At 44.8% G+C, this 26,676-nt stretch overlaps 2 protein-coding genes and 2 long non-coding RNA genes across 5 annotated transcripts; 1 reads left to right on the plus strand and 3 right to left on the minus strand.

The window, feature by feature from the left end:
* Positions 1-60: 60 nt before the first annotated feature.
* batf (basic leucine zipper transcription factor, ATF-like) lies at positions 61-4,394 on the minus strand. The gene is made up of 3 exons (XM_011491381.4): positions 4,178-4,394; positions 3,549-3,653; positions 61-748 (listed from the first exon to the last, which is right to left on the minus strand). The coding sequence occupies exons 1-3, from the start codon at positions 4,238-4,240 to the stop codon at positions 545-547; spliced, it is 372 nt and encodes a 123-aa protein (XP_011489683.1). The 5' UTR covers positions 4,241-4,394; the 3' UTR covers positions 61-544.
* LOC110017712 (uncharacterized) lies at positions 4,215-4,812 on the plus strand. The gene is made up of 3 exons (XR_002293207.3): positions 4,215-4,355; positions 4,453-4,498; positions 4,680-4,812. It is a non-coding gene; the product is annotated as an uncharacterized LOC110017712 (long non-coding RNA).
* A 3,476-nt stretch (positions 4,813-8,288) lies between these two features.
* Positions 8,289-13,901, minus strand: zc3h14 (zinc finger CCCH-type containing 14). Of its 2 annotated transcripts, none has more exons than XM_020714651.3 (17): positions 13,747-13,901; positions 13,365-13,407; positions 13,175-13,289; positions 12,670-12,710; positions 12,069-12,237; positions 11,653-11,974; positions 11,417-11,580; positions 11,198-11,298; positions 10,964-11,125; positions 10,818-10,883; positions 10,611-10,749; positions 10,017-10,213; positions 9,810-9,948; positions 9,593-9,732; positions 9,317-9,399; positions 8,857-8,963; positions 8,289-8,784 (listed from the first exon to the last, which is right to left on the minus strand). In XM_020714651.3, the coding sequence occupies exons 1-17, from the start codon at positions 13,780-13,782 to the stop codon at positions 8,781-8,783; spliced, it is 2,028 nt and encodes a 675-aa protein (XP_020570310.2). In that variant the 5' UTR covers positions 13,783-13,901; the 3' UTR covers positions 8,289-8,780. The 2 variants fall into 2 exon arrangements, with proteins under 2 accessions (XP_020570310.2, XP_011489682.1); XM_011491380.4 differs by having other exon boundaries at positions 11,417-11,583.
* Positions 13,902-18,279: 4,378 nt separating this feature from the next.
* Positions 18,280-23,595, minus strand: LOC144990114 (uncharacterized). The gene is made up of 2 exons (XR_013654066.1): positions 22,805-23,595; positions 18,280-21,654 (listed from the first exon to the last, which is right to left on the minus strand). It is a non-coding gene; the product is annotated as an uncharacterized LOC144990114 (long non-coding RNA).
* Positions 23,596-26,676: the final 3,081 nt, after the last annotated feature.

Consider the following 26,676-nt stretch of genomic DNA (forward strand, 5'->3'; position numbering starts at 1 on the left):
CTGCGCGCGCGCGCACCCGAGGCGGGATGGCAGGAATAACGGCCCCCCACAGATCTCACGTCACCTCCAAAACATCACGTTTAATAAATACATTTGCTGCACTCTTATTTTGAAATGAAATGCCCACTTCCTCCTTCACTTCCATCTTGAACTTTTTGGTACATTTAGGCCTTTAGAAGCTCAACTTTACATTCTCTTTGTCCACAATCAAGTCTGTCAGAAGCTCCTGAGCATTGAGACATGTACACAGTAGAACACAGTAGAACACAGTAGAAACACGAACATGGCAGGATGGCAAAGGCTGCTGGGACTCAGCCATCTAAAGGGACCTGTGCCATCCCCCCCCAGCGCAAAGCTGGCTCTTCCTCTTCTTGTAAACATGGACGGGCTGACACTTCAGCTTATGGAGCCTTTAGGTTCACAGACAGATTCACAATCAAAGAGATGAACACAAGCAAAATAAATAGTTTTGAATATTGCATGTTGCTGTTTAACGGACGCCCGTAATCTCCGGTCAGTCTCTGTCCTCAGAGGTCAGCGGCAGTCAGTGCTGGTAGTGTGGCACGGCGATGTGCTGGTGGTAGCTGCTGTGGAGGGGAGGGTAGAGGAGCTCGGGGGTCTGAGCGCCCTGGCTGGTGCACAGGGGCTCGTGGCTGCTCAGCACCGAGGACAGGTACTTGGCCTCCTCTGTCAGCTGCTTCACCTCCTTCCTGAGGGCGGCGTTCTCCTTCTCCAGGTTTTCACTCTCCTGTAAGAACAAAAGACCTGTCAGTCACTCAAGAAGCATGGTTCCCTGTGTCGGGTTCATTCGTCAAGGTCTTCCTCCACTTTTTTCAATGAGTAAGTCATTTTTGAACATCTCCCTGGCATGTCCCAAGCCCGGTTCGCAGGCCAGGAAATGTTAAAACTGGCCTCCCCAAAATAAAAATGAAACAAGGAAGAAGCAGAACATACATGCACCCAAAAAATGATGTTTTACCGGAAGAGAGAGGAGCTGCAGAAAAAAAAAAGTTTTTTAATCTATAGCGGTATATATGACTGCAATGCTAACACGCTAAAGGTGTTAGCTTCTGAAAACCACTGCTGGATTTGCCGGAAAAACATTCATGAAGCTCAGAAATGGTTTTCAAACTTTGCATTTTATTTCCATTTCCTGCTCCGGACGCCAATATTTTAAATAATCCACAAACATTTCAAATGACTTTTGGGTCTAAAGTTTGAGTGCAAATGCAGCAGTTGCACTCAAAAACCCTCACATGTGGCTCTTCTGTAATATTATAACCACTATTGGTTTATGATTTAAGACAATATTTAAGTTCAAAATGAAAAATAAATTCGGAAATCTATTATTTTTTTCAAATTTGACCAATAAAATGTGTAGTTTGATTCTTAAAAAAGGTAGCATGCTGCAAAAACGATAAGCCTCACTTCTTGCCCTGCAAGAATTCTACTCTCAAAAGGAAAGTTTCACGAAAGCAGAACAATCTCAGCTTATTTTGGTAAAAACTTCACAAATTTCTTTAGTAAAATCAAACATTTCTTGAATGAAATAACACAAAAGCTTTAATCGGTCAGAATTTATCCAGAAAATAACTACAAATCTTCCAGACTCAACTCAAATTTGATCGTTTTGTTCTGTTTTTAGATCCACGTGGTTCTGCTGTGAGCAGAATTTTCAGGTTAAATGAAACTTCTTGGCAGATTTAAAGACATTTCCTGTGTTCCAGAGTGTTTGATGGGACTGTTTGCTGATCAAGTCCAGAATTCTTTGTTTTTGGGAACATTTTTGATTTGCCCCTCGTTGCTGATTAAGAAACTGTTTGGACAGAAACTTCCTGTTGGGTCCAAGTTTTTGAAGTGATAAAAGATTCAACTGAAAGTTAAATGAAGTCTTTGGACTGGAGAAACATAAAAGAAATAAGGATTTCTGAGTTTGTGTGAAGCTTAACTGCCTCATTTTTTTTGTTGAGTGAATATTAAATCAAACTTAATTTCTTAGCTTTTTGTCACGTGTGTGCTAACGTGATCTTTAAAAGCATGTTTGCAAACCAGCCCCTTCAAAAACACCTCAGATCCTTTCCAATAAAATCAACTGTAATCAAGCAAAAACACAAATGAATGGGATTCCGGTTCCTGCAGGCAGTTTAGAGTCTGAACACCCGAAAAAGTCTGGATGCTCTGAACATCGTGAATAAAACTGAGAGGATTCACGCCGACCTGACCTCCTTAACAGCCACATAGCTTCATTGATGTCATTGATGTTACTTGTTTTTCTGTTTGTGTCTTTTTATTGTTACTGGTTTTCTTGCAGGAATCTCATTGGTCCCGTATTGTGAGATAAATCCCACATCAGTCAATAAATAGCTCCTAAATCTTGGAAAGGATTCTGCTGTAGCTCAACATTCCTGATAAGTTCTGCAACTTGGAAAAGGATTTATTCAGAGACACAAACTCCGTGTTTTTGTTTTTGTTCTCCAACTGTCAGAGGAGCTCCTGACAGGAACACAAATGATTTCAAAAAGCACAACTTTCAGCTGCATCAGCACAGCCCTGAGAAGAGAAAAGATCCTTTTCTTAAGGAAAGCCTGCTTTCAACGTTTAAACTTCAATTTGAAGCCCCAAAGAAGCTCTGAAACGGGTTTTAAGTTCAGCCGATTTGTCTTTTTGTGTGTCAATAAATAACTTTATTGAGTGCTGCGGCACAAAATGTTTGCATCAGTTCTGAGTAAATGAAAGTTAAACAGCAGCTTTTCTGTCTGTAATGATGAAACTATGGATGTTTGGAGAGCGCTGATCTGACAGGAAAGTTTGCTGTACCCTTGTGTGTGTGTGTGAGTGTGTGTGTGTGTGTGTGAGTGTGTGTGTGCGGGAATAGTCGTGCAGAAATCTTCCATTGGGGTATTTAAAAGGTCATCTCACCATGACCAAAAGCTGCAGGCCCATAATGTCTCACAACCTTTGGGCAAACCCCTGTGTATTCTTGCGTCACTTAGCCAAATACAGCCCACTACTATCCGCGCTTTACAAGAAGTGACTGCCTCTTTTCTCCCCTCCTGCCCACGACATACTGCACTTGAACTCATTTACACTGAAGAAAATACTACTGAAGAAACAGGAAATAAGCCGCAGTGTCACAGCGAGGGAAAAATTCACCTTCCTGTTTATCTGTGAGCTGATGAAAGCAAAACCACAGAGCGTGCTCTTTGTGAGAGAGGCAGCGTTAGAGGAGTTTGATCATAGATTCACTGGAAAGACCGCTGTTCGCTTCGCCGGATCCCCTGCAGCCCTCTCATAGTACAGCTATTAACATATACATGTGTCATCTGCTAATTTATGCCCTGATCTTCTGCAAACACAGAGAGAGGCGTCCAAGTGTGCAGACCGGCAGTAGCCATGACACACCGCCACATGCTCTGGTAGCGTGTTGTAAACACACGAAGGCTGCAGGCTAGCGGCATCTGCACTCTTCCGTCTGCATGTGAGACCTTTCATCTGGAAGACTTCTGCAGTGTCGCTGTGTCTGATGGTCGGGGCGCCAAAGTCCTCACCAAGTGAAGGCTGTCCGCTTTCTGAGTTTGCCTCATTCTGCTCTTCTGGGCAGCGATCCGGTTCTTTTCCCGCCGCATCACCTTCTTTACGTCATCCGAGGAGCTCTGGAAGAAGGAAAAACGGATCTTTAGGCATTAAAGGAGCTGCAGAGAGATGAGTGGGGAGCCCGGGACAGCAGGAGGTTTCAAGGCGTTCCTGTTCGTCAAAATGGAAGTGGTGTCTGTGCTAGTGGCGGTTGGAAGTTGGGCTGGTGAAGGGCAGGGACTGGGAGCGGCTGACTCATCCGTTAGGTAGAACACACCATGATGGCTTGACTTTCTTGGTATCGTAATAACTAATCCATCTGCAAAGCTGAGATAACAAACCGTTTCTCCTCCATCATCTATCAGTACATCAGCAGAACTGACTCAACTCTTCCCCTGCCTGATGGCTCACATGGACCCAGAACAAGCAGAACCTCAGAAGAACTGAGCTTTTTCCAGCTTGACAAGCTGCAGGTTTGGACGTTTCTCTAAAGCTGGCAGCAGAAGGAAGTCGTGCGTTTCTGAGAAGCGTGTGAACAGAAAGAGACGACCGGCTGCCTACAGCCGCTCCACACATCTTCTACGTCCAAAACTTGGCGACTTACCGGCCGGCTGCCAGGTGATGGAGACTTGTAGCTGGTGTCGTTGCTGTCAGAGCCCTGAGCCATCGCCGCCCGCAGACGCTGAAGGTCTTCGTTCCACTTCTGCTTTGTGGTCTGGGCTGAATGTGCGAGCGAGAAAGTCTGCGTCGCTGAGAGGGTGGCGAGAAGAGCCAACCACCTAGTGAGTAATGAGCGCCTCTCTTCCCTCTTTTCTCTCCCTTTCTGACACTCCTCCTTCTTTTTCAACCTCTCACTCACGCTTTCTCTCTGTCACACAGCAGGACTCACTGTTTGCCTAATTAGCTGCGTCTGATGTGGCTTCTGGTAAGAATCTGGGGTTCTTTCATTAGACTGGAAGTCACATGTCTGCTGGAAACTTACAGAGCGCTGTAAACTCCAGAAGAATAACAGCTGGGGGGGGTGGGGGGTTAAAACTTCCATCACAAAAACTAATACTTCTGTTCTCTGTGAATTTTCATTTTCGACTTTCGGCCTGATCCCCCAGAGGCCGAGCATCCCGGCCCTCCCCATGGATGACTGGGCCGTGAATATCGACACGCTTCGTGGGGGTTCCAGCAGCTGCCAGGGCTCGGCGGTGCGAGGGGCTCCCCGAAAGCCCCCCCCCCCAGAACTCCCTCACGGCCGCTGAGCATTAAAAACCAGAGAGAGGAGAAATGTGGGAAGAAAATGTTGGGGGGGGGTTCTGAGAAAAAGGCGCCAAAGCGTCCACGTGTGACCAAAGCTGAAAGTCCGTCTCTTCATCAGCACAGAGCATTCGTGATGCAAAAAGAAATAAATAAATTCAGGACTAAAGCAGCTTTGCTTGGCAGAACAGTCCTCCCACACAAAAACATGTTTCACCATCGCACGGATTCTGCAGCAGCGAGGGCAGACTTTTCCAAGACTTGGCATTTAAAGCCGTCCAACAGAGAGAGTCCAGGCCGAGCTGGACTCATCCGCTCTGCTGAGGGCAGGATGGAGGCTGCAAAACGCCCCGAATCCCACATGTTCACAGTCAGGTTTTCAATAAGCTGGACCCAAATGCAGACGGGGAGTAGGGCAGGACAGGGGGGTCAAACAGGACAGCGGGGTCAAACTCAAATTCACAGGGGGCCAAAGTGAAGCAGTGAAGTACAGTCAGCATTCACTGAAAAATGAACTGCAACTGATTTGTAATGTTGAACCTTTTCACATGGAAACAAACTTTAGTTTAGCTTAAACACAGAATCTGGAAGAACCAAAGCTTGATCTTACAAACACATAAGAAATGAATTATTTTCTTATTTAAATAAATAAATAAAGTATGCCCCCCCCCCCCCCCCCCCCATATCCTTTCAAGTTCCTTTTTCAAGTAAATCTTGCCGGTTTCGACTGTGCATCAAAGTACTAGCAAAGCATTGTGGGATTTGTAGTTTTGAGGTACAGTATATACAGCAGGTCAGCTATGATGCACATTTGATATGATCTCGAGGGCCGATTATAATCTCACTGCGGGCCGAATTTGACCCGCAGGCCTGAGTTTGACACATGCGGGTTAGAAGTAGTGCAGTTTATTGAACGTAGAAATGTGGAGGGCAGATCCGGTGAACAGGTAACTGGCAGATGGGCAAAAGGTCCAGAGTCTTTTATGGCGTAGAGGGAAAGAATCCAGAAGCATCTGACGGGGCTTGGCTTGGCTCGGCTCAGCTTGGCTCAGCTCGGCTCGGCTTCATCCAGCAGAGATCGGTGTAATCTTCCATGGACAAACCGACAGCGGCTGGAGGGCGTGATGGGCAGTTAAAGGTTGTCTGATTGGATGCGTGTGACCCGATCCTCAGGCAGGTGTGCGAGGGCGACATGGCCCATGGCCCAGCTCCTTTCATAAAATCAAAAACGTGTCCCTCCCCAGCACTTTCTAAAAACCATGTGCAAGGTTTCCTGATTGCGTTTGAAGCCGTTGTAACACTTTCTAGCTGCTTTCTAACATGAAAAGTTGACCTCTGCTTCCAGGACAAGCGGCATACTTTTTGAGTGAAATGTGTAACAAATGTCTGCATCACAAACAGAGACACTGTGGATGTTTTCCTCAGGAGTTCAATCACAGAGAAGGACATCCAGACGACATGAGGGAATGCTGCTAAAAACAACACAAAACATTTGGTAGTTAACTCATACAGATGTATTTGTTTTCTGTAAAGTAAGCAATAAAAAGTTTGGCCCTCAAAAAGTTTAATCCGTAACGGAAGCTGTCAGCCGGCGGACAGAACTCCCTCCTCTTCATCACATCTACCTTTCCAGGAAAAAGCCTTCGAGGTTGAAGGAGGATCCCCTCCTCTGTGTCTCACTTCCCTGAAAATGACAATGTGGGAGTTTCTAACAAGTCAGAAATAATCCAACTTTCATGATCGCAAATATTTTGTGTTGCACAGTTACGGTCAAGCAGAAGTGCATGAGTCATGCTATTAAATGTGTTCAGACAGTAACGTCCACCGGATTCCTAGTTTCCCTTTATGGGAGGAGAGTATGAGGATATAAGAATCCTCTTGGAATTATTGGCAAACTTGTTACTTAAAAAAAGTCGGAAGATTTACAGAAAACTGTTCAATTTTTCAATTTTACAAACTAAATGTCAATGAAATTTTTTATTTCAAGACGCATGAATGAATATTTTTTCCTAATATTAGTTTTAAACATGACCTTTGACTTTTCTATCCACTAAAATGACGGGAACAAAAACTGGACAAAAAAGCAAAGATGTGATGAAGATCAGCTGCTTCACAGGCTTCGTCTCAGAAGAGTTGAATGGACCTGCTGCTGTCCAGATGTTTCACCTGCAGATCCTCCGGAGTCTCATTTAAGCAAAAAAGACACCAAAGACGATCGCAGACCCAAACCCGACAAGAACGGAACCACACTCCACGGTATCCAAGTCCTGACGTCTTCAGGGGAAGTTCTGAGACAGATGGATGCTGCACACCGGTAACCACGGTAACCGAGCTCCTGTCCAACTATTCAGAGACCTGCAGCAGCATCACGCTCTTAAACGCTTTCCATGCATGTCACCAGACACACCTTCAGCTTAAAAACAGTCAAGTTGTGAAATAAAAATGTGTTGATTAAAACACTGAAGTATTTAGTCATCAGTTGGAGTGAAAACATAAAAAAACAAAACAAAAAAAACGTGTTTTGAATATGTTAACCACTTTAAGTTTTATTAAATCATTCTAGTTGGTTCAGGTAAACATGTGGTGTCATGTTTATCATGATTGTCATGTGTATCATTTGCAAAACATTTGACAAATATGAAAAAAGTGTTAATAAAGAGGATTTTTTACTGTTGGCAGGTTTGTATTCAGGACACCAGGTTCAGATTTTCTGTTTTCCTTTTGGTTTTGATCTTAGAGTCACGCTTCACGATAAAATCCACTTTTTGTATTTTTAATACTGTGTTCATGTTTGACATAAAGCCATTAAAGATAAAATTATGCATTTTCTCTTTCAAATTAAAAGCAGTTAAAAAACAACACGTATTTCCAGTCTGGGGGGGGTGGAGGGTGGGGGGTGAGAGGCTGTGAGATTTATCGTTTTTTTCTTTAAAGGAAAACATTATTTATAAAATGAAGTTTATTTTTCCCACATTTGTTCTAAACTAAATAACAGAATCTTGATGAAACAAACTTTTTTATCCACAGAGTTTACGTTTCTTACAAACTCTTCAATTTTTAAACTCACTTTTTTGGATTTTTGAAACGGAGGAAATCTGCTGCCTGGAAGTGAAAGTTGGTGAAGAAAAAAAACCTAAACTTCATTCTTTTTATTCCAGTTGGTGTTTTTAGAAACTGTCAGCAGAGAAACCTAAAACTTACTCCTTCAAAATAAAATACCGCTTCAGGAGAGGCCGAATAGAAAAAGATGGAGAAATCATTTGAATGCTTCTGCTGCAGCATCTACAACTTTAAACGCTAAAAAATAGAACAGCAGCAAATATACAAGCTTTGCCAATTATCCTTTGTGTTATTTTTCACATATGCTGTAGAAAAGAAATAAAAAACCTGCCTCGTGTCAATTTTTTCCGCAAAATGCCCAAATGTTTGAACAAATTGCAAACAGATGTTCTAAAATAAGATGGGAGTCGTTTCAATTGAACTCTTTATTGATGAAATGTTAAAAAAAGAAAAAACATTTAAAGGCCTCATGAAAACCAGGAGTTTCAGCTGAAATGTTTCAGCAGTTTTATGGTAAAATGTCACTTGCATCATAATTTCTTTTGAAGCTTGTTGATAAACGTGACTCATTCTGTGGCCGCTTTTAAGATTTTATCTGATGGTTTTCTCCAATTCAGCCAAACTTCGCTGGTGTTTGAGCTTCGCAGAAATAAAACAAGCAGAAATGTTTGCAGTTCAACAGCATCTTGTGGTTCAGTGATGATGAGATAAGAAAAGAAAAAAAAAATACCGTTCATGTTCAGACTTCTACTAAAAAAAAAATAAAAAGAAAAAAAAATCAGCCGTTTAAGTTACAAAACAAAATTTATTTAAAAAATTCTCCAAAAACTACATCCAACGTAAGAAGCAGCAGTTCCGGCTCCTCCAGCGTGTTTCCATCCCACGCCGCGGCTCTGCTCACATTAGCTGGAAAGACACAAAAACATTTGAAGAAAAGAGATTCTGAGGGGCCGAAACATTCAGAGGCGGCGAGCGGACCTGCTTTGAGCCTTCGTCCACTTCAGGGCGTGTCTTGGAGGCACCGCCGCGGTCGGGTGGTAGAAGGTGCATCCGGCGCGCTTGCACTGCGCCGCGAAGCGGCACGGCTGCAGGTGAGACCACATTTTTATTCTTAAAATCACTTCTAAGAATGAAAATGATTGGTTTAGGCTGAAATGTACGGTGGCCCTGAAGGACAACTCACAAAAACGCAAATACATATTAAAGAGTATTACAATTAAAAAAAGCAAAACAAATCATAAAAAACAATTTTTGGAAAACTAAACCAAATTTTAATAAAACATATATTTAGGGAAACAAAAGTACTGGTAATGTTCTTGCAATGAAAAGTTAAACATGAAAAGGAAACAAGACCGTAGGTTTTCTGTGACATCACTGGATGGTGATGTTGAAGAGCTGAACTGCTGCAGTGGGCGTGGCTAGAAACCAGACGGTTTACCTTTGGGTGATAAAATGGACATTCCATCTTCTTGCATTCTGGAAAAAAGCGGCACACGCTGGACGTCTGCGGCGGCTGCACGGCTGCAAACGCAGACGGAGCAGAACAGAAACGACGGATCAGAACCGCATGTTTGGAACAAATAAAGCAGAACCGACGTCGGTCTCAAACTTTTTGTTTTCTTCAGCGACAGTTTTCATCCAGAAAACCAAACCTGGAGGAGGGGCGGGGCTACACAGGGTGGATGGCATTGGAAACAAAGAACGTTTTTTGTACCGGGTCTGGGCGGGGGCGCCACGGGGGCTCTGCGGCTCACGTGGGTGAAGGGGCAGTCGGCTTTGGTGCAGCGTGCGTCGTATTTACAGTTGGGGTGCACGAAGAGGCACTTGTCCCCAAACTTGCAGTTGGGAAAAGTCCTTGAAAACAAACAGAACGGTGAGCTCGGACTGCGTGGCGTCTTATGGGTGCGTGGCGTTTCTGCGCGGCGCCTCACTTGCACTGTGTGGTGGGGTGATGGTACAAACACTCGTCGCCGCTTTTACACACGGGCCAGAACTTGCAGCGCTCCATGACCTTCTGTCTCTTCACAGGGACGGCGTCCTCCTCCGCCATCTCCACGTCCATCTCGTCGTCTGCAACAAACACAAACGCATTAATCTGGCCGTTTAGTGAGGCGTCGTGGCGGGAAATGACGCCGCACCTCCTGAGGCTGCAATCACGCCCTGCAACCGGTCCAGGACGCTGACTTTGGGCTCCCTGAGTCCCGCCGCCTCCGTGACCCTCGTCGGCGGTCTGACTTCATCCAGTTCTGAATCTCCGTCCACAAGGTTCCCCAGCGGACTCGGGACTCCGTCTAAGGTCACGATGAACTTGGGGCTCGCCGAGTCGGCGCCTTCCCTGTTGGCGAGACGGACGCTTCAGAGAAACAGACTTCCAGGTCTCCACGTCTGCACCGACGGAAGAGTTTTAAGGTAAAACGAGAAACAACTGGAGAGCCAAAAGCAGCTGCAGACCCCAGGAGAGACAAGAAGTCAGAGGAAGACGAAACTACAACCCGTTAATCCTGACAAATCCTAAATTAGTGGGAAACCACTTCTTCATTGGAACGTTTCCATTCATAAAGGCAGATCTCCAGTTATTTGTTGTAATGCTCATTTCAACATTGAACATTTGAAGCTTCATCCTGAGATCTGTGTCATCCTTTCATTTACTGTTTCATTGACTTTGACTTGGTTCAGATAAAGAAAGTGGGTTGACAGCAGCCTGGTTCTGAACATCCAGCCCGGGTCAGTACCTGGCCTGGACCATGCGAGGTAACGAGGGCTGGGACGGCAGCGGGATCCTGACGGCGGGCTGGTCCAGCAGCGGTCGGCTCACGATGAAGGAGCGCGTGTCAAAGGCCTTTGGCTCCGTGTTGGCGGCGACCTCCACCTCTACATCACAAGTGAAAGATGAGGGAGGGAGGGGCACATCCTTTGATCACGAACGCGTGAGGACTCACTGTGCTTCTTCTGCTCGCCGCCGCCGTCGCCGCTCTCCAGCTGCAGGCGCGACGCCAACGATCTGACTGGAGCAGACGCATTAAAAACATGATCATTAGCAGGCGTGTGGCGTCCCACTGTCCACTTCCGGCTGAACTCTGGGAACCTGTGTTTCTGGGGGCAGCAGCGTGTTCTGCAGCCGTGTAGTCCTGCGCCTGCGGGGCCAGGCTGTGCAGGTGCTCCTGGACCAGCTGGATGGCTGCAGTCATCTCCTCGTTGCTGGCCAGGCGCGCACGAGGCGCCACAGGAACCGTCTGCCTCTGTGGCACTGTCGGGGGGGGACATAGTCATTGTGAGAAAGCTGCGGCTGAAAGTGGAATCTGTCGTTTAGCAGACGCACTGGCAGAGTACGCCGTGGTTTTGGTGATGGAGTCCTGCGCCTCGGAAATGGCCTTCAGGATCAGGTTTCTGTTGGCCTGTTTGGCTGGAGGGAGGGTGGGTCTGAAAATGAGAGGAGAGGTTCTGCTTAAATGTGGAGTTTCTGCATAAAAACAGTCGCAAAAGCTGGTTGTCGCTTTTTTTCCAGCGCTGAGTGCGAACACGCGGACGCCACACTGACTTGCGCTCGGGCTTGGAGGGAACGGCGACTCTGCTGGACAGGCCTCTGCCGCTGTAGCTGGTGTCGTCGTCATCTTCGGCATCGTCGCTGTCTTCGTCAGAGGCTCGGTTCACCCGCACAACAGAACTGGCGACGGGGGCCTTTCGCTTCCGGGACAAGTCTTCCTGCTGGAGCACAGCCACATTAGTGGAGAAGCCTCAACCGAGAAGATTTTTGTGCTGACGGCTGCCCGGCACCTTGCTGCTTCTGGAGGATCTGCTGCCCCTGTAGTCCTGCTGCCGGATGTGGGAGGAGCCGTCGGAGGGCCGGTACGCGTCCTCGGAGCTGGCAGGCGGGTGGGCTAGCCTGCTCTGACCCGGTCTGTAGATCTCAGCTGTGGGTCTAGATGCAGCACTGCGCCTGCGGGGGTGGTGGGTTCCCGCTTCCACAAGTTCCTCAGCGATCAGGTCGTCGTCCATTTCTGGTTTAATGTCGATAACAGCCTCTGAGGGGAGGGGCTCCAGGAGGGGCTTCATGGTTGAACTAAACCGAGAGGAACCTTTTTCTAGAACCCCTTTTCTAATGATAAAATGGAACAAAGGTCATTTATGTCTGGGAAAGAAGAAAAGAATCAAACATGACGCAAAGTCAAAGCATGGAAGCAGCTCTGTACCTGCTGTCATGAGCAGAACTGGAGACTCTGGCTTCGGTTCTGTCAGAGCGTGAGCTGGACACGGCCAGCACCTTCAGCTCCTCTGCCTGCCCGTTTTCCCCCGCAGACGGCTGAACCTTCGGCGCCAGCAGAACGGAATCAGACTGCAGCTGCCTTATAGCGGCAGGCTCTGAAAACAATCACACAGGGAGAAATGCTGACCGACTCAGCAGGAGCTCACGCTTCGTAGAAACAATGCTCTGCTCGCGTTTCCTGCAGAAAGTCAGACTTGTTTTCTGGTGAACCGGGGCAGCAGAGATGGAGTTTGTTCATAACTTCTCTCTTTAGACGATTTTGGCTTCAGAATTTGTGTCTGGTTTCATCAGATGCTGACCTCCAACTTCTTCTCTAAAGGTTTGCAGCTGAGTGTTAAGCAGCTGGAAAAAGTATCTGCACCTCCAGAAGGGAGGAAGGTGAGATCACTGCTGTATCGGCAGTGGTCTGAACTTTGTGGTGCACATAAAACAGAGCACAGAACCGGGCTTCTAACTGAGATAAGTGGCAGAAAACAGAAAGCTACATTTACACACAGTGACATTCTTAATTGTTCAAAAGAACTTACCTCCAGCAACACATCTCAACTTCTCCAAAACACCATGTAGCCTGAAATAAACACATTACTCTTATAACAAACATCACCTTTATAGCAACATTCTGTTATCTTTAGACGCTTTCATACAGAGGGACTTACACAGAAAGGGCATAGGATGCAAAAAACTAACTAATTCAGGAGCAGTAAGGATAAAGACTCATCTTTTCAGAAAAATGATTAAGGGCATGCTTTTCTTTTTAATTACCGTAAATTCCTAGGACGTACTCAGAACTTTAGCATTTATGAAGTTTGGGTTAAAAGCTGCTGTGCGGAATATTGGACAGGTCAGAAAAGTGTGATAGCTTCTGTCTTTTAAGTAAGAGACAGAAGAAGAAAAACACAAAAGTAGGGTCTGATCTTCCTGATGCTGCAAAGGGCAAACCTGCATTCTGGGAAATGGAGTCTGTAGCTGAAGGACGGAGATGACACTAAAATTCTTCTAAACACGAGGAATCGGGCAGAATTTTGAACATACCAGGCGGTGAACTTGACAGTGTTGTTTCCGAGAAATAGAGATAAATCGTCGGTCATCTGCTGGGGAGTCTTTTTGTTTGCCACCATCACCATAATATAGTCAGGCAGCTCCTCATCTGCAAACACAGGAAACTACATAACTGGAACCAACGATCAACGCAAAGGTTAATAATTAGGGTTTGATTACTGACCTATGTAAGCACCAAGCTCCTGGAGTTTGCCTTTGATAGCAGCCTTTAAATTAGCATGGAAGGAAAAGTCAATGCATTCATTATTTTTGGGCGATGATGCAGACTGCTGGTTAGCCTGCTAGCTAACATGACAGCGCGCATAAACACGAACACAACAAAAGTGCAACAAGAAAATATAACAAATATGTTTTGGGTTTGAGGTGGCAACATCTTTACCAGATACTTCATAAATAAAAAATTCATAATAACTCTGCCTAAACAATAAAACATTCACATTGCGGATTGATCCGCTTAGCTAGCAGGCTAACTCTGCTAACCAAATTCCGCTTTGCTTCACAAAAATATAATTCAATCCTCATAATTGAGCCGGAATCTCACTCACTCTGATTTTCTTGCTGATTTCAGCTCCAATCTCCATGTCTGCATATGTTTTCAGAAGAATTGATTATTGAAAAAATAACTTCAGCCCTCCTCGACTAGACGCTTGTGTATGACGTCAGACTGTGCGACGCCCGAAGGAAGCCGAAAGGGACCGACTCAAAATTCTCAAAAATAAATGTACAAATTGAAACTATGCAATCACTCTTTTAAAATGATCATGCTTGGAATATAGATAAAACAAACCTTTCAGTATTTTAGTCTCAAACTACCAAACTGAAAATTGCTAGATCCACACTGTTGACTAGTATTTAGTACTTGTTTTCTGTCCTAAACCCTAATTATAAACACGATTGTTTCATTCTCAAAAAAGATGACAGAACTATTAAACTTTTGAAATTGCTTTGGACTGCATCAACAAAATTAACATTTACTTAGCACTAAGCCATCAAATTGTGCCTCAGCAAAAACTAGTCTATTTAAGTGTACTACAAGCATTAGTCTAAAAGTAAGGTAATGTACTTTAAGTTTACTTTTTACATACTTTCTATGTAGTAATACTTAAAATATTCCACTTTAGTCTGAAAAAGTATTCAGTTAGTATACTTCCTGTTGTATATAGTATTAGTGACCTGGGGTTTTGAACTCAATTATAAAAAAAACCTTCAAGTGTACTTTTTGTAGAGGGCTAATCAAAATAAAAGTAAAAAAACATTGTTTTCTTTAACATTCCTATTTTGCTCAAAAGTTTTATTTGAAAATAAATTATATGAAATCAAGTCAAACAAAATAAAATGGTTACCTCAATGCCATGGTTGAGTTAGGGCAGTTCAAGTACACAATTTATACTATGAAGATATACAACAGTCCCCATAATCCTTGTTTTTTTTTGCTAAATATTTAACCTGAGCTTTTCATCTAAACTTTCGTCAATTACAAGGAATTACCTAGGAATTTAATCTCTTGTGACCTTTTATTCTCTGTGCCCCTATTCATGAAATTCACTGTTGTGTTGATTTCTCTCTTACCAAAAGCTTTAAATGTGTTTTTTCTAGATTTATTGATAATTTGTGTTCATTAAACCTTATCTTCAGTTTTTTAAGTTTAGCCGGGACCACATCTAATAGGCGTTTTGTGTTGTCTCCTGCACAAAAACACCAGTGTCATCTGCAAAAATATGACATGCACTGTTATCAGTAAGGTACTTTTCTAACCTGTGTCTGCCATGTCTGTAAATTCCAAGCTATTAATCACCAAAACGCCTCAGGAATTTGTCTTATTGGACTATTTTTTATTTGTTTAAATATAGGCCCAACTGTATGTTTATTCATGCTCCACTTTTTATTAATAAGAAGGTAATGCTTTAAAAAAACACAACAGTAAACAAAGGCAACAAGAAATAATGCAATAAACAATGTGTCCAGATGGTGGCGCAAGTGATCACATTCCATCCTCAACCCACAGTTTAAAGTTCAAACATGACATTTAAAAAAAAAAAGACATTTGGCAGTAACGTTAACCTTTAAATTTCCAGCATCCTTTGCTTTTTACTCGGAGAAAGAGGAATATTTCTGAGGTTTCATTCATGTGGTTGATGCTGAATATCTTGAACCCGTCTTCGTTGAAGGCATCTCGTCAGTTTGGTATCATGGCGTCGATCCACGGCTCTCTCTCTGTCCACAGCAGCGTGTTTTTCACAAAGCAGTTATTTCCTGTTTTGGAGGCAAAGCCAACCAACAATGACAGGAAGGATCTGGCGTGCTGTCTAGACGAATGTCTGCCACGCTTTCAGTGGCCGCCGTCTGCCTTGTTTACACTTGATGATGCACCAAGTGTTGAGGAATCACCTGTGCCACGAATCATTTACAGACTGTTTATACAGACGTAAGCTTTATATGAACATCTTTTTGGGGTTTTCAGGTTACAAAATACAGTTTTTATGTTTATGTGATGTTTTTTTTCCCACCAAAACAAGCTGTTAAGCTCCAGCGATGCTGTGCATTTCTGCAGGGATGCTTTATTTTCACTGCAGCCTAATGTTAATCAGTTGTTTGCACATTATAACTTGTTTAGATTCCATCCATGAAGGCAAAGCAGGAGGTGTGAAGAGGAGTGGCCCTCTCTGTATGTTGTCATGGGAAAAGGAGCCTTGAATGAAACCCGGAGAACGGCTGAAAGGAACTCATCTCTGGACAGAGAGGTGCTGTCATCGAGAGCATCACTGGATTATGAGCAAGCTGGGACCTTCAGTGCTGCAACACTGCTGTCAGGAGAGGAGACATCTTTTTGTTCTGCAGGATCCATCCTTCGCTTACTGAGAGATCAATAAGTTGAAGATTTTTGGAACAGACTGTGTCTGATCACACTTGTGCTGGAAAACCTCAATTCATTTCCTTTTGGTCCCAAATTTTCCTCAAAAAGATCAGATTTCTGTTCATTTTCTGGCTGCTATGCACATCGAGTTTTAGAAAACCCTCTGATGTGCACAAAGAAGTGTGAAAACACTTCTGAGAAAATCTACGATCTGCAGCATAATGACCACAAATCAGCTCTTCTGCGACAGGCTGGTTTCCCCACTCGCACCATCATTCCACTTCCCTTTTCTGTGAAGCGCTGTAACCAGGTTGAGCATCAGCTGATAATATTCTGCTAATCGTACAACCACTTCGACACCCTTCCTGTCTAAGAGATAGGGTCAAACCAGAGCGACCTGCCTCCGAAGTGCAGCGTTGGACCCCCAGAGCTGGATTTTAGTTGGCAGGACAGGAGAGAAACCTGAGGTGTTTGGAAGTGAGGGATGATTTGATAGATGGGCTCAGGACTCTGCACCTGACAGAATCCAGAAAGCCCACATAGGTCACCTGAAATGAGATTCAATTTCATTTGATTTATGTAGCCCAATACAACAACACAGTTGTCTCAATGGGCCTCACTAATTGTACAAAACATAGAATCAGTTATGAAATACTATAGCTGATTGCTAAACTAAACTAAACTGGGCATCCCTGCCCTTACACCCTCCCTCTCTGTAAAGAAAAATTCCTTAAAAAAACACATTAACCATACAAATCTTTGGATGATTCAGTAAAAAAAAAAAAAAAATGAAGCTATGGTTCCATAGAGGGCCCGAATGCTCTCCAAAAGTTGCCAACAGGTGGCGCTGCAACTAGTTCTATGACCTTATGCCAGCATTAATAGCAACACCTGCAGAAGGATCAGCATCACTTTCAGCAATCAGATGCAATTTCTTTGAAGGAATTGCAAATCAAATAAAAATTGTAATGTCTTTGAGGAACTCTGAATTTTCTGTCCCACCTTTATTTGACCACTAGGTGGCGGTGCTGCGTTGATTATTAACCTTTTCTAAAGTGTTCAGAAGAAGATTCAGGTTATTTCTCTAAGATCTCACCAAACTTTGCTCACTCCCAGCTCCTGGTGAAAAGGAATTATTTTTGAGGTAAAGCGTCTTTCACATTTTCACACTATATGGGAAAAGAAAACTTTTGTTTGAGCGATCTTGTGGAACTTTCACACACACACGCTACCAGGTTAAGTCTACAACCAGGTGACCTTTGACCTCCAGGAGAGGCCACCATCTTCATAAAAAATGTAGCTGCAAATTCAAACTCCCACAAGGGATTTCAATCTATTGCCCCCAAACTCTTGTAGCATCATTGGAAAAAAATGTTGGAATTTTTTTACTGGAATATGTCAAAATTTATTACATGAATCATTGGCTTAATAGCATGGATTTATATAAAAATAGCATGTATCTATATAAAAATAGCATAGATCTATATAAAAATAGCATAGATCTAAATGAAAATAGCATAGATCTATATAAAATAGGATAAATTTGTAAAAAAATGGAGGAAGAAACTAGAATAAAGAAAGAGAACCAGGAAAACAATGGGTTGAAGGATTTATAGCACTCAACCCATTAAAGCATAGATCTATATTTTCAAACAGCAGAGTTGCAAGCATGAAACCACAAAAACTCTCAAGTGCTGCAGCTTAAATATTTTAAGAATATCTTGTAAAACGTCTTTATTTTTGAAGCACCAATTCATAAAGAGTTTGGAAATGCACAGCTAGCTCCTCTGAATTCCTTCACTAATAAAACGTCAAAACAAAAGCTGAATATTTGCAACTTTTTCAGCACAGACTCTGCGGGTTTGTGGGTTTGACCAAGGTGAGTCACAGGAAGTCATCCCCACCATCTGCTGCAGGTCTGGGAGCAGCAGAGTGGCAGGAGTCATTGTGTGTCTCCTTCCTTCAGAGGAAATGACTGTCAGTACTTATTCAGCCTGTTTCCACCTCATCTTTCCACACTGCACCTCTGGGCTGTAATAAATGACTGAGAGTGGCAGTGAAAGCCGCTCCGCTTCTGCAGCTCTCCTACCTGAACTTTGATGTAAAGACGGGCTGCGAGGGACTGATAACCGCCGGCTCGGACACAAACGCCCGGACCGGAGAGCTGCACGAGACGCTTGGATGATGGATGAGGGCAAAGAACCAAACGGAAACCAAACAATGCAGTGTCAGAGCAAAAAAATCGGATTTTTAATTAATTAACCATAGTATATTCTGTTTGATCTGTTAGATAACAAATATCACATCACAGTTTTATGGCTGTATAGAATCAATTGAACTTCAGAAATCAGTGGATGCTGCTTAATTACCGTATTTTCCGGACTATAAGTCGCCCTTTTTTTCATAGTTTGGCAAGGGGTGCGACTTGTACTCTGCAGCGACTTATATTAGAAATAAACTGAAATAAATACATTGTTAACCCTCCTGTTATGTTCATTTGTGAGGAACAGAGATGATGTTCCTGGCTAAATTTGATGTATGTTAAGTGACTCAGAGATTCAGCAAACTTTTTTTTACAGTAAGATCTTGAAGGCTAACAACATAATATTCTATTTTCCAATGATTTCATAGATTCAGAAATGCAATAAAAATGAATACTGTTTCTACAAATACAGGATGAAAACAGAGTATTAGTTGGCCAATGATGCTTCATGAAAGGAATAAATAAATAAGTATGAGAAAGAATTACTGTGAAATTAAGAGATAAACAGTCTGCTATGATTGTGTCATATAAGGTTGTCCAAGTTATTAGTTCAGGGTCTTAGATTTTGTCAAATAAATTTCCCGTCAAAATGCGACTTATAGTCCAGTGCGACTTATCTGTGTTTTTTTCTACTTTATAATGCATTTTTGGGCTGGTGCGACTTATACTCCACAGCGACTTATAGTCCGGAAAATACGGTACAAACAATTCTAAAAACTGAAGGAAAAAGCAAGGCGCTTCTTCATTTGTGGGGGCAGTTTGCAGCATAAAATTGCTGAAGGTTGACCACAAATAGGCTGGATTTAACCCTCAAGACACGGAGAGTTCACCGGTCAGGAACTGTGGTTTAAAGAGAACCAAATTCAGCAGGAAACCAAAGAATCTCCAGCAGAACATCCAAACTCAGAAAGAACAGAACGGAAACCCTACAAACGGCACAAAAATGTTACAAACTGAAACGTTTTCAGTGAAAAGCAAAAGGAAAAAGCTTGGAAAGTAACTTTGAGTAACAAAAACCTAAATGGAGTCACACAGAAAAAGAGGAAGCACCAACCTGACAGAGACACAAAAGGATGTGAGTCACATAAGAACCGGGCCCAGACTCAACAAGAACAGGTGTCTGCCACACCTGTCAGACCAGGTGACAAGGAGTCAACTCAAAATCAGTCTGTTCTCACCGTTAACCAATCTTTGATTACAGGAAATCTTTCTGTGTTTATTTCCTAACGTCAAGAGTTTCACAAACGCAGCTCCCTTTGGTTCAAACCCCAACTTCATGTGGAACTTTCTCATGATCCAGGAAAACCTGAAAAACAGAAGTTTAGAGTCGATGCTGAAGGGAATCCGATCACGAGGGTCCGACATGACCCCACCCTGGACTCGCTGGGAACCAGCCCTGATGACCAGAACTGTTGGAGGGATGCTGGATCTGCATCCATCTCCAGAACCCGCTGACTCCCTTTCAGGATCACGAGGCTGCTGGAGCCGACCCAGATGCAACCCAGGCAGGGGTCATCCTGAACAGGTCCCAGTCTGTCACAGGGACACGCGTGCACAAAAGCATGGAAACCCTCACAAGCATGAAGAGGACATGCAGCAGAACCCAGCTGGGATTTGACCCGCGGCCTTCTCGCCACAGCGCAGCACTGATTCTGGATCCTTTGGCCCAGAACCTTGGCTGGTGACGGACTTGCTGCTCACATGAACGTCTGCAGGTGTCTGAGCGGATGAAGGTGGAGAAAACCCATCATCTTGTCTTTAGGAACAGCTGATTCCACAAAATCTGAGGTCAGACGTTCTTTCGTGGTGAAGTTTGGTCTCAGAGGCGTCACAATAACAACAATGACTGAAATGTAGTCAGGATCTTCATCTACACCTTGAAAAACCTAAATTATGTTAGAAATAAATCCTATTTTACTGGTATTATTACTCAAAAGTAAAGAAATCAATAGAACCTATACATAGTTTTGCTTTCTGGATCATTCTTTCATTACTCTGCCCACAAATGTGCGTAAAACTTGATCCATTGATCATTGATCTTTGATGTCTTGGTGACCTTTGTGTTGCAGCACCGACCTCCAGCCGACCAGCTGCAGGTCAAACGTTGGACTTCTTTCTGCTTAGAAACTTTCATGTGAACCTCAAAACCTGTTGTGTCCCAAAGTGAGGAAGATCATGGATTTGGTGCAGAACACTCTCACATTTATAAACACAAGTTTTTTGGGTTTCGTGGAAAGCTTGAAGTACTGGACATCCATGATGAAAGCATCCTCCCTGATGTTGATGACACAAACTGCGGCAGAAGACTTTCCTTCCATCCCGGCGCAGCACAAATCAGCCTGAAGTGTCGATTGCGTGTGACAGAAGTGCTGAGACAGCTCTGTGTTCACAGCACAGTCGTCTGCCTCGCCGTCCACACGGCAACAAAGCTCCCAACGCCGGCTCCAGCCAATCAGGAGGCTGTGGAGGCTTTAGGGCCGGGGCCAGGTCTTCCCTTGCTCTCTGTCGCTATGGCTGCTGTGGCTTTTTTTTGGGTTTGTTTTCCTGACAGAAAACTGTGGAGACAGAAGGACAAAGAGAGAGAAAGTGGAGGGAAAGCTGCTCAGAATGGAACCTTTTCATCCACGCCGGTCGCTGAAGTGAAGCAGCGGCGGCTCCTGTGAATGTGAAAGTTTGACGTCGCAGACGAATGTGAGAACGTCTGTGGGCGGCTCATTGTTTCTCACTTGGCACCTCTTGCTTCTGCGGTTGCATTTGTGTGTCTGTCTGGACGCCAGTGGATCCTGTGGAGATGACACCTCAGATTGTGGTGAATGCAGCTCAGCGCGTCAGCAGATCCTCGTCACGTTAAGCCCCTTGCAAATCCAGAAACATTCTAGATTTGCAGATTTGCTTCAGACCTGCTTCACCAGACTGTCTGCTGCTTCAGCATCTGATGTTTTCTGCAGAAGATCCACTTCATGAGCGAGGAGTCTATCCTGAGGTGACCCCCATTCTCCTTCGGTGCTGCTGCAGCCTGGAGTCCATCTGGGTGTTTGGATTCAGTCGCTTCGGCCCGGGCCAAGAACAATACTCCTTCCTCTCGTGGCCAGGCCGTTACATTGGCTCTGCTTCACAGCTTCACTCTGAGAGTCTTGGCGCTGCACCCGTCCAATTAAGATCTGCTGTGGGACATAAATTACAGCCTTTTCTGTGATAACCTTTACTTCTGGTTTTCAAACTTTTTTTTTCTTCACTCCTCCGCTGCTGCTGCTGCAGCCAAGAACAGCTGTTGCTCGGCTCAGGTGTCACCTTTTCCCGCCAAGATCACTTTTTCTTTTCACTCTGACGTGTAATCTGATAAGACAAAACAAAAACACATTCAGTTCTCCCATCAAGCTGTAGTTTGGATTAAAGACAAAAGATGGATCTGAATCTTAACTTAGGGGAAAAACTGGTTTTGTTTTCTTTGCAAAAACAAAATATCCAGAGGCAATGATTTTTAAATCTATATACATGATATTTTGCCAGAGCAGGATTCAGAAAAACCTGATTTGCATAATTAAAATCTGATAAATAAGCAAGAAACATGTTTGACTGAAATTGCAGGGATTCAAACCCTGGTTCCTGCAGGACTGGAATCCTGTTCAAATGTGTACATGTCATTGTGCAACCCTGTTGCACAAAAACAGAAACAAAGTAAGTTCCAGAAAGAAAAAAAACACATTTTCACCATAAAAAGTGTTTGTTCTGCAGCCGTTCATGCGCACTGAACTCAGGCGTCACTGACGTCTACACTATACTATCACAGGAGTCTACAGACTCACAGCGCTGAGGAAAAGTCTTTCCATCATGTTTTTATAAAGTCCAAAAAGAACAAATTTAGCCCTTGCTCAGTTGGGATCGTCAGTTAGGTTGGATATAGGGAAATATTTACATCTAATGCTCCTGTGCAGAGGCTGGAAGTGAAAACCAACAAAGCAGAAATGCTAAAAGGGATTTCAAAGCTCTATGCTCCACCTTTTTCACACTGTGGCTGTTTGTTTCTACTCTGAACGCATTGAGCTCACAGCATCTCCTGCCTTTGGTCTGTCTGCATTCACACTAAAGTAAACCACACCAGAGTTCCCCTGCAAGTGCAGACCGTCCTCGTCAGGAACCTCAGTACTTTGATTAGATGAGCTTTGCTGTTCTGAGTGGACCGTCTGCCGTGGGTCCAATTCCAGGCTGAGCGAGGTAAACTCTGATGAAAACAAACCACCAGTATAAAAGTGTGAAGCAAACAAGCGTAAAAATATTTCGTCATTTTTTTTGCCCAATCAAACCAAAGTCGCCCCCCCCCACCCCACACACACCCCCGGCGTGCCCAGTATTCCTCAAGAATCCATTCTTTACTACTTTGAACCGATGAAGCCGCTACGTCGCTCCATCCCAAACCATCTGCTGCCCTCAAACTGAAAGCTTTGACCTTGCTGTTGAAATTGTTGACCTTTTAACCTCTACTCACGTTGGTCTTAATGCTCGCACAAGTGTGCAGCGGTCCGCGCTCGGGCTGGACGGCGTGCCGCGGATACCTGAGCCTCTGGTTTGCTCATGCTGGACATGAACAGAGCTGCAGCTGCTGCATGCAGAGCAGCTCGTTATGAGGCGGTGATGCTTCTGCATGCCTCGCCGTCGGACACGTGTGTGTATGTGTGTGTCTGTGTGTGTCTGTGTGTGTGTGGGGAGGGGGCACTGACACTGATACGGGTGAACGTGTCTCGTGAGTGTGCAGGTATTCACATGCATCGCCGAGTGTGAGCAATGCGCAATGTATCTATGTGGATGCCTGAGATGGTTTGGGGGGGGCCCTTAAGTCGGGGTGTATCACGTGCATGCTGGTGCGCGTGCACGTGAGATAGTTTCTGACGGGAGAGAGAAGAGGTTGTGCAACTCTGTACGCGTGCCAACGCTCCAGCACGAGGTGGGAGAAGATCAGATTCGGTGATAAGTTTAAATCTGAACATGTTTGGACAAGCCCCCCCCAACACCCCCACACCACAGGCTCCAATCTGGAGATCAGGTTGCAGACTTTGCCTGTGTAACATAAGCTGAAAGGAGGGTGGGGGCAGCTTAACAGAGAGCCCCCCTCCCCTCACCCCCAGAGCTGAGGGGAAACCAGGGAGAAAACAATAATGTTTCCTTGTCACACAAACTGCTATAAAGTGAGCTGTGATAAGAGTGATAACCCCCCCCCCCCCTCCCACACAAACGCACACACCTGCACACACACTGTGGTGAGCTATTCTGAGTGGGGGGGCTGAGGTCCTGCAAAAACAGGATGCCCCTTTTGTGTGGAACAAAGCGGCAGCCGTGGGATGGCGTTTCTGGACGCAGGTTTTTTTATGACCCATCTTGTGTACTGCCCAGTGTGATGCCGGTGCTGGTGGTGGGGAGTGGGGGTCCTGAACTTTATTGGGGTCGAGAGCGAGGTCACAGCTGGCGCTCTCGCTCTTCTCATTGGGATGCAGGGACGGATTTATCTGACGTTCTTGCTGATGAGGCCTGCCAGCACCTGGTTCTGCACAGAACTGAACGGTTCTTCTGCGGTTCAGAATTCTGAGCATGCTCAGACGGGCCCCCTCCCCTGGCACTCCTGTTGGGGGTCACTCAGTCTTTTGGCTGGAGCAGGTTATAAACTGATCATTAAAAAATTAATTCTAAAATGTTTTGTACTTCAAATACTTTACAGTTCAGCTTAAAGACCCAATCCGATGAAACTGAGTTTTTGGTATTTTTTCTGATGATGGAGGCCGTCTTTAAAGAAAATTAAGCTTAAAAACAAGAATTGTGGGTTATTTCAGACGCTTGCTCTAAACAAACCCGAGGAGAGGATCAAAGTTTCAGAGGAAGAACCAGAGATCCCTCTTTCTTATGGAACATCTCAGGGGAACGTGAGCTTCAGAAGGTTGAAGTGCAGAGGCTCACGTGCTCACTTTTGAAACAAGTGTTGGACACAAAACCAACAGGCTGGTGTGTTTGTCGTTCAGCTTCCTGCTGCCTGTTGGACATGGAAGTTCTTCAGTGGATGTCCTCATGCAGCTCAGCTTCATGCTGCCTGAAGTTCTGTCAAAACAAATAAATCGATCAGCTAACTGTTTACTCCTCTGCTTCGTCACTTCTCCGTCAGTCACACCTGCTGCAGAGAAACCAGAGCAACCCGTGAGAGCAGCCATAGGCGGCGTGGGACACGAGGAAAGGCTGCAGAGACGTCCGTCCACGCAGAGATCCGTGAACCGAGCTGTGAGTGCAGAGCGTATCTTTGCAGAAACATTTCCCCAGAGCCTCTGGCACCACAAACCAGTAGAAAAGGGGGGTCTGAGCACGGCGCACACAACAGGAGTAATGACATGTAGCTGCTGATGCACACGCATGCACACATGCAGCTGCTGATGCACACACATGCACGCATGCAGCTGCTGATGCACATGCATGCACACATGCTCAGAGGTTCCACACACTACACGGTCAGAGTTTGAAATCCAGCAGCTTTCAGGCAGAACTACAGCTTCTGTTGTCAAAAAAATCAGCATCACCTTGATAAAAGAAACATTTTGGTTCAGAACAAGCCCCCTCCAGCATCAAAACTCAGACTCAGGAGGAATAGTGGATCAGCTCTTTCCAGAGTTCTTGAGGATTTTTGGGGAGTTCACTCATCCAGTCCACACATGCTTCCTGGATTCTGGGTTTGACCTGGACTCTCCTGGTGTTCTTTAGGCGTCCACTTATCTTTCCTTGTTCTCAATGTAAACTCTTGCAAATATGCTCAAGTATTTTACTTATTAAATCCTGTTCCCTCAAATATCAGAATACACAGTATGCATATAAACTAGCCATAGCAATGGCGTCACTGAAGTCCTCCAGGCACGGAGATGATGTTTTTCTCTCAGGAGCTCGCCATGACTGCCGGACAAAACCCCTCACCTGCACACTGTCACCTGGTTAACGTTCTCTCCTTACTGCCCCCTGCAGCTGCGGAGTTGATCCTACCAGGAACTCACCTCCAAGTCAATGTGAGGAGCAAAATAAAGAAACTAAAAAAGGAGAACAGATCCATCTTAACAGTGGGGGTTTGGGCCGCTAAGCCTCTGTACAATCAGAGCAGGAGTTTGGCTTGTAGCAAATTCTGTTGGTTTCAGTGTCCAGGTAAGCAGCAAAAATGAGAATCTCCAAGTTGGATTCATGGTCCTCAAACTAAAAAAAGGAGGATTTGTCCTCCACTGATGGGTGGAGAGCTCCTGCCTCAGAGGAGGAGATTAAACAACTGTCTGAGTGAGGGAAAGGATGGAGCAGGAGATTGACAGGAGGAGAAGCGGAGCAGATGCTGTGATGCATCTGGCTGTTGTAGCCCGTGTTTCTGCCCTCGCCTTTGGCCGTCTGCTGTGGGTCAGAACCGATGAAATTCCAGATCTGATCAGATCAGAGCCATCCATCAGATATGATGGATGGCTGGACGCTCCCTCAGAGATAAGACGAGGAGCTGAGAAGCTTCTGCTCCTCCACATCCTGAGAGGCCAGCTGAGGAGGTTCTGTAATCTTTTTTAGAGATGTCCTGTAAATACTTGATCACTTGGAGGGTTTTGTTGTCTTTGTCAGGTACAGCAGGTCCGTCGGTTGAAGCTTGTTGCTCACAGAACATCATCAGAAGTTGATCTGGATGCACTTCTTTGTGTTTACAGCAACAAACAGGAAAAGCTAGCTGAATTGTGCCAAAAACACACTAACAGTTGCAATTAATGTTTGTGCGTTCATGTCCTCTGTGCAGGGAGGGGGGGCTGTGAAGATAAACCGGAGACCCGACGGCCATCTGAGTGTGAGAACAAGATGTGCAGAAACCCTGTGGTTTGGTGCAGATCCACCTGAAGGCTCCGCTCAAAACCACAACTTCAGCAGCAGCCGCTGGTGTCTGACACAACTGTCTGTCAGGTGGTGGGAAGGTGGGAAGCGGAGCACGCATGGTGACACCATCTGTGTTTGAAGTGTGGGGCCGCCACCGCCACCCTGAAGAGCAGAACGTCACAGACGTCAAGGCAGAGAAGAAATTCGGAAACAGCTTCTTCAGTGACTCTTCTTCCCACATCAATCTTTTCTATGAAATATCTCCATGTCAGCCTTTCGAATCTGAGGTCAGGTGATAACTTTGGTCTGTTTGTGAGCCAAAGTCATGAATTTCTCAGCCACAGAAACACAGAATCTGTGCAGTAGATGTGCTTACAAACATGGATCTTTTCAGAAATTCTGTTGATTTTTTTTTGGAAAGGGAATAATGGCAGGGAATCGAGCCTGTGGACGCTCTGCACAGTGAGGCGCTTCCGCAAACCAACTTTTCTGATTCTGTGT

The sequence above is a fragment of the Oryzias latipes genome, chromosome 24 (genome assembly GCF_053564925.1).
Source record: "Oryzias latipes strain Hd-rR chromosome 24, Olatipes_Hd-rR_3.1".
NCBI classification, from domain to species: Eukaryota; Metazoa; Chordata; class Actinopteri; order Beloniformes; family Adrianichthyidae; genus Oryzias; species Oryzias latipes.

Bases quoted from the DNA above. Each gene is read 5' to 3' on its own strand.
- batf (XM_011491381.4), bottom strand. From the start codon at position 4,240: ATGGCTCAGGGCTCTGACAGCAACGACACCAGCTACAAGTCTCCATCA. The intron at 3,654-4,177 runs GTAAGTCGCCAA...TCCTTCTTCCAG, and splicing joins CATCACCTGGCAGCCGGCCG to AGCTCCTCGGATGACGTAAA. The intron at 749-3,548 runs GTGAGGACTTTG...TTGTTCTTACAG, and splicing joins AAGCGGACAGCCTTCACTTG to GAGAGTGAAAACCTGGAGAA.
- zc3h14 (XM_011491380.4), bottom strand. From the start codon at position 13,782: ATGGAGATTGGAGCTGAAATCAGCAAGAAAATCAGA. The intron at 11,126-11,197 runs GTGCGTCTGCTA...CCCCCCCGACAG, and splicing joins AACCACGGCGTACTCTGCCA to TGCCACAGAGGCAGACGGTT. The intron at 9,400-9,592 runs GTACAAAAAACG...CTGCGTTTGCAG, and splicing joins GGCGCCCCCGCCCAGACCCG to CCGTGCAGCCGCCGCAGACG.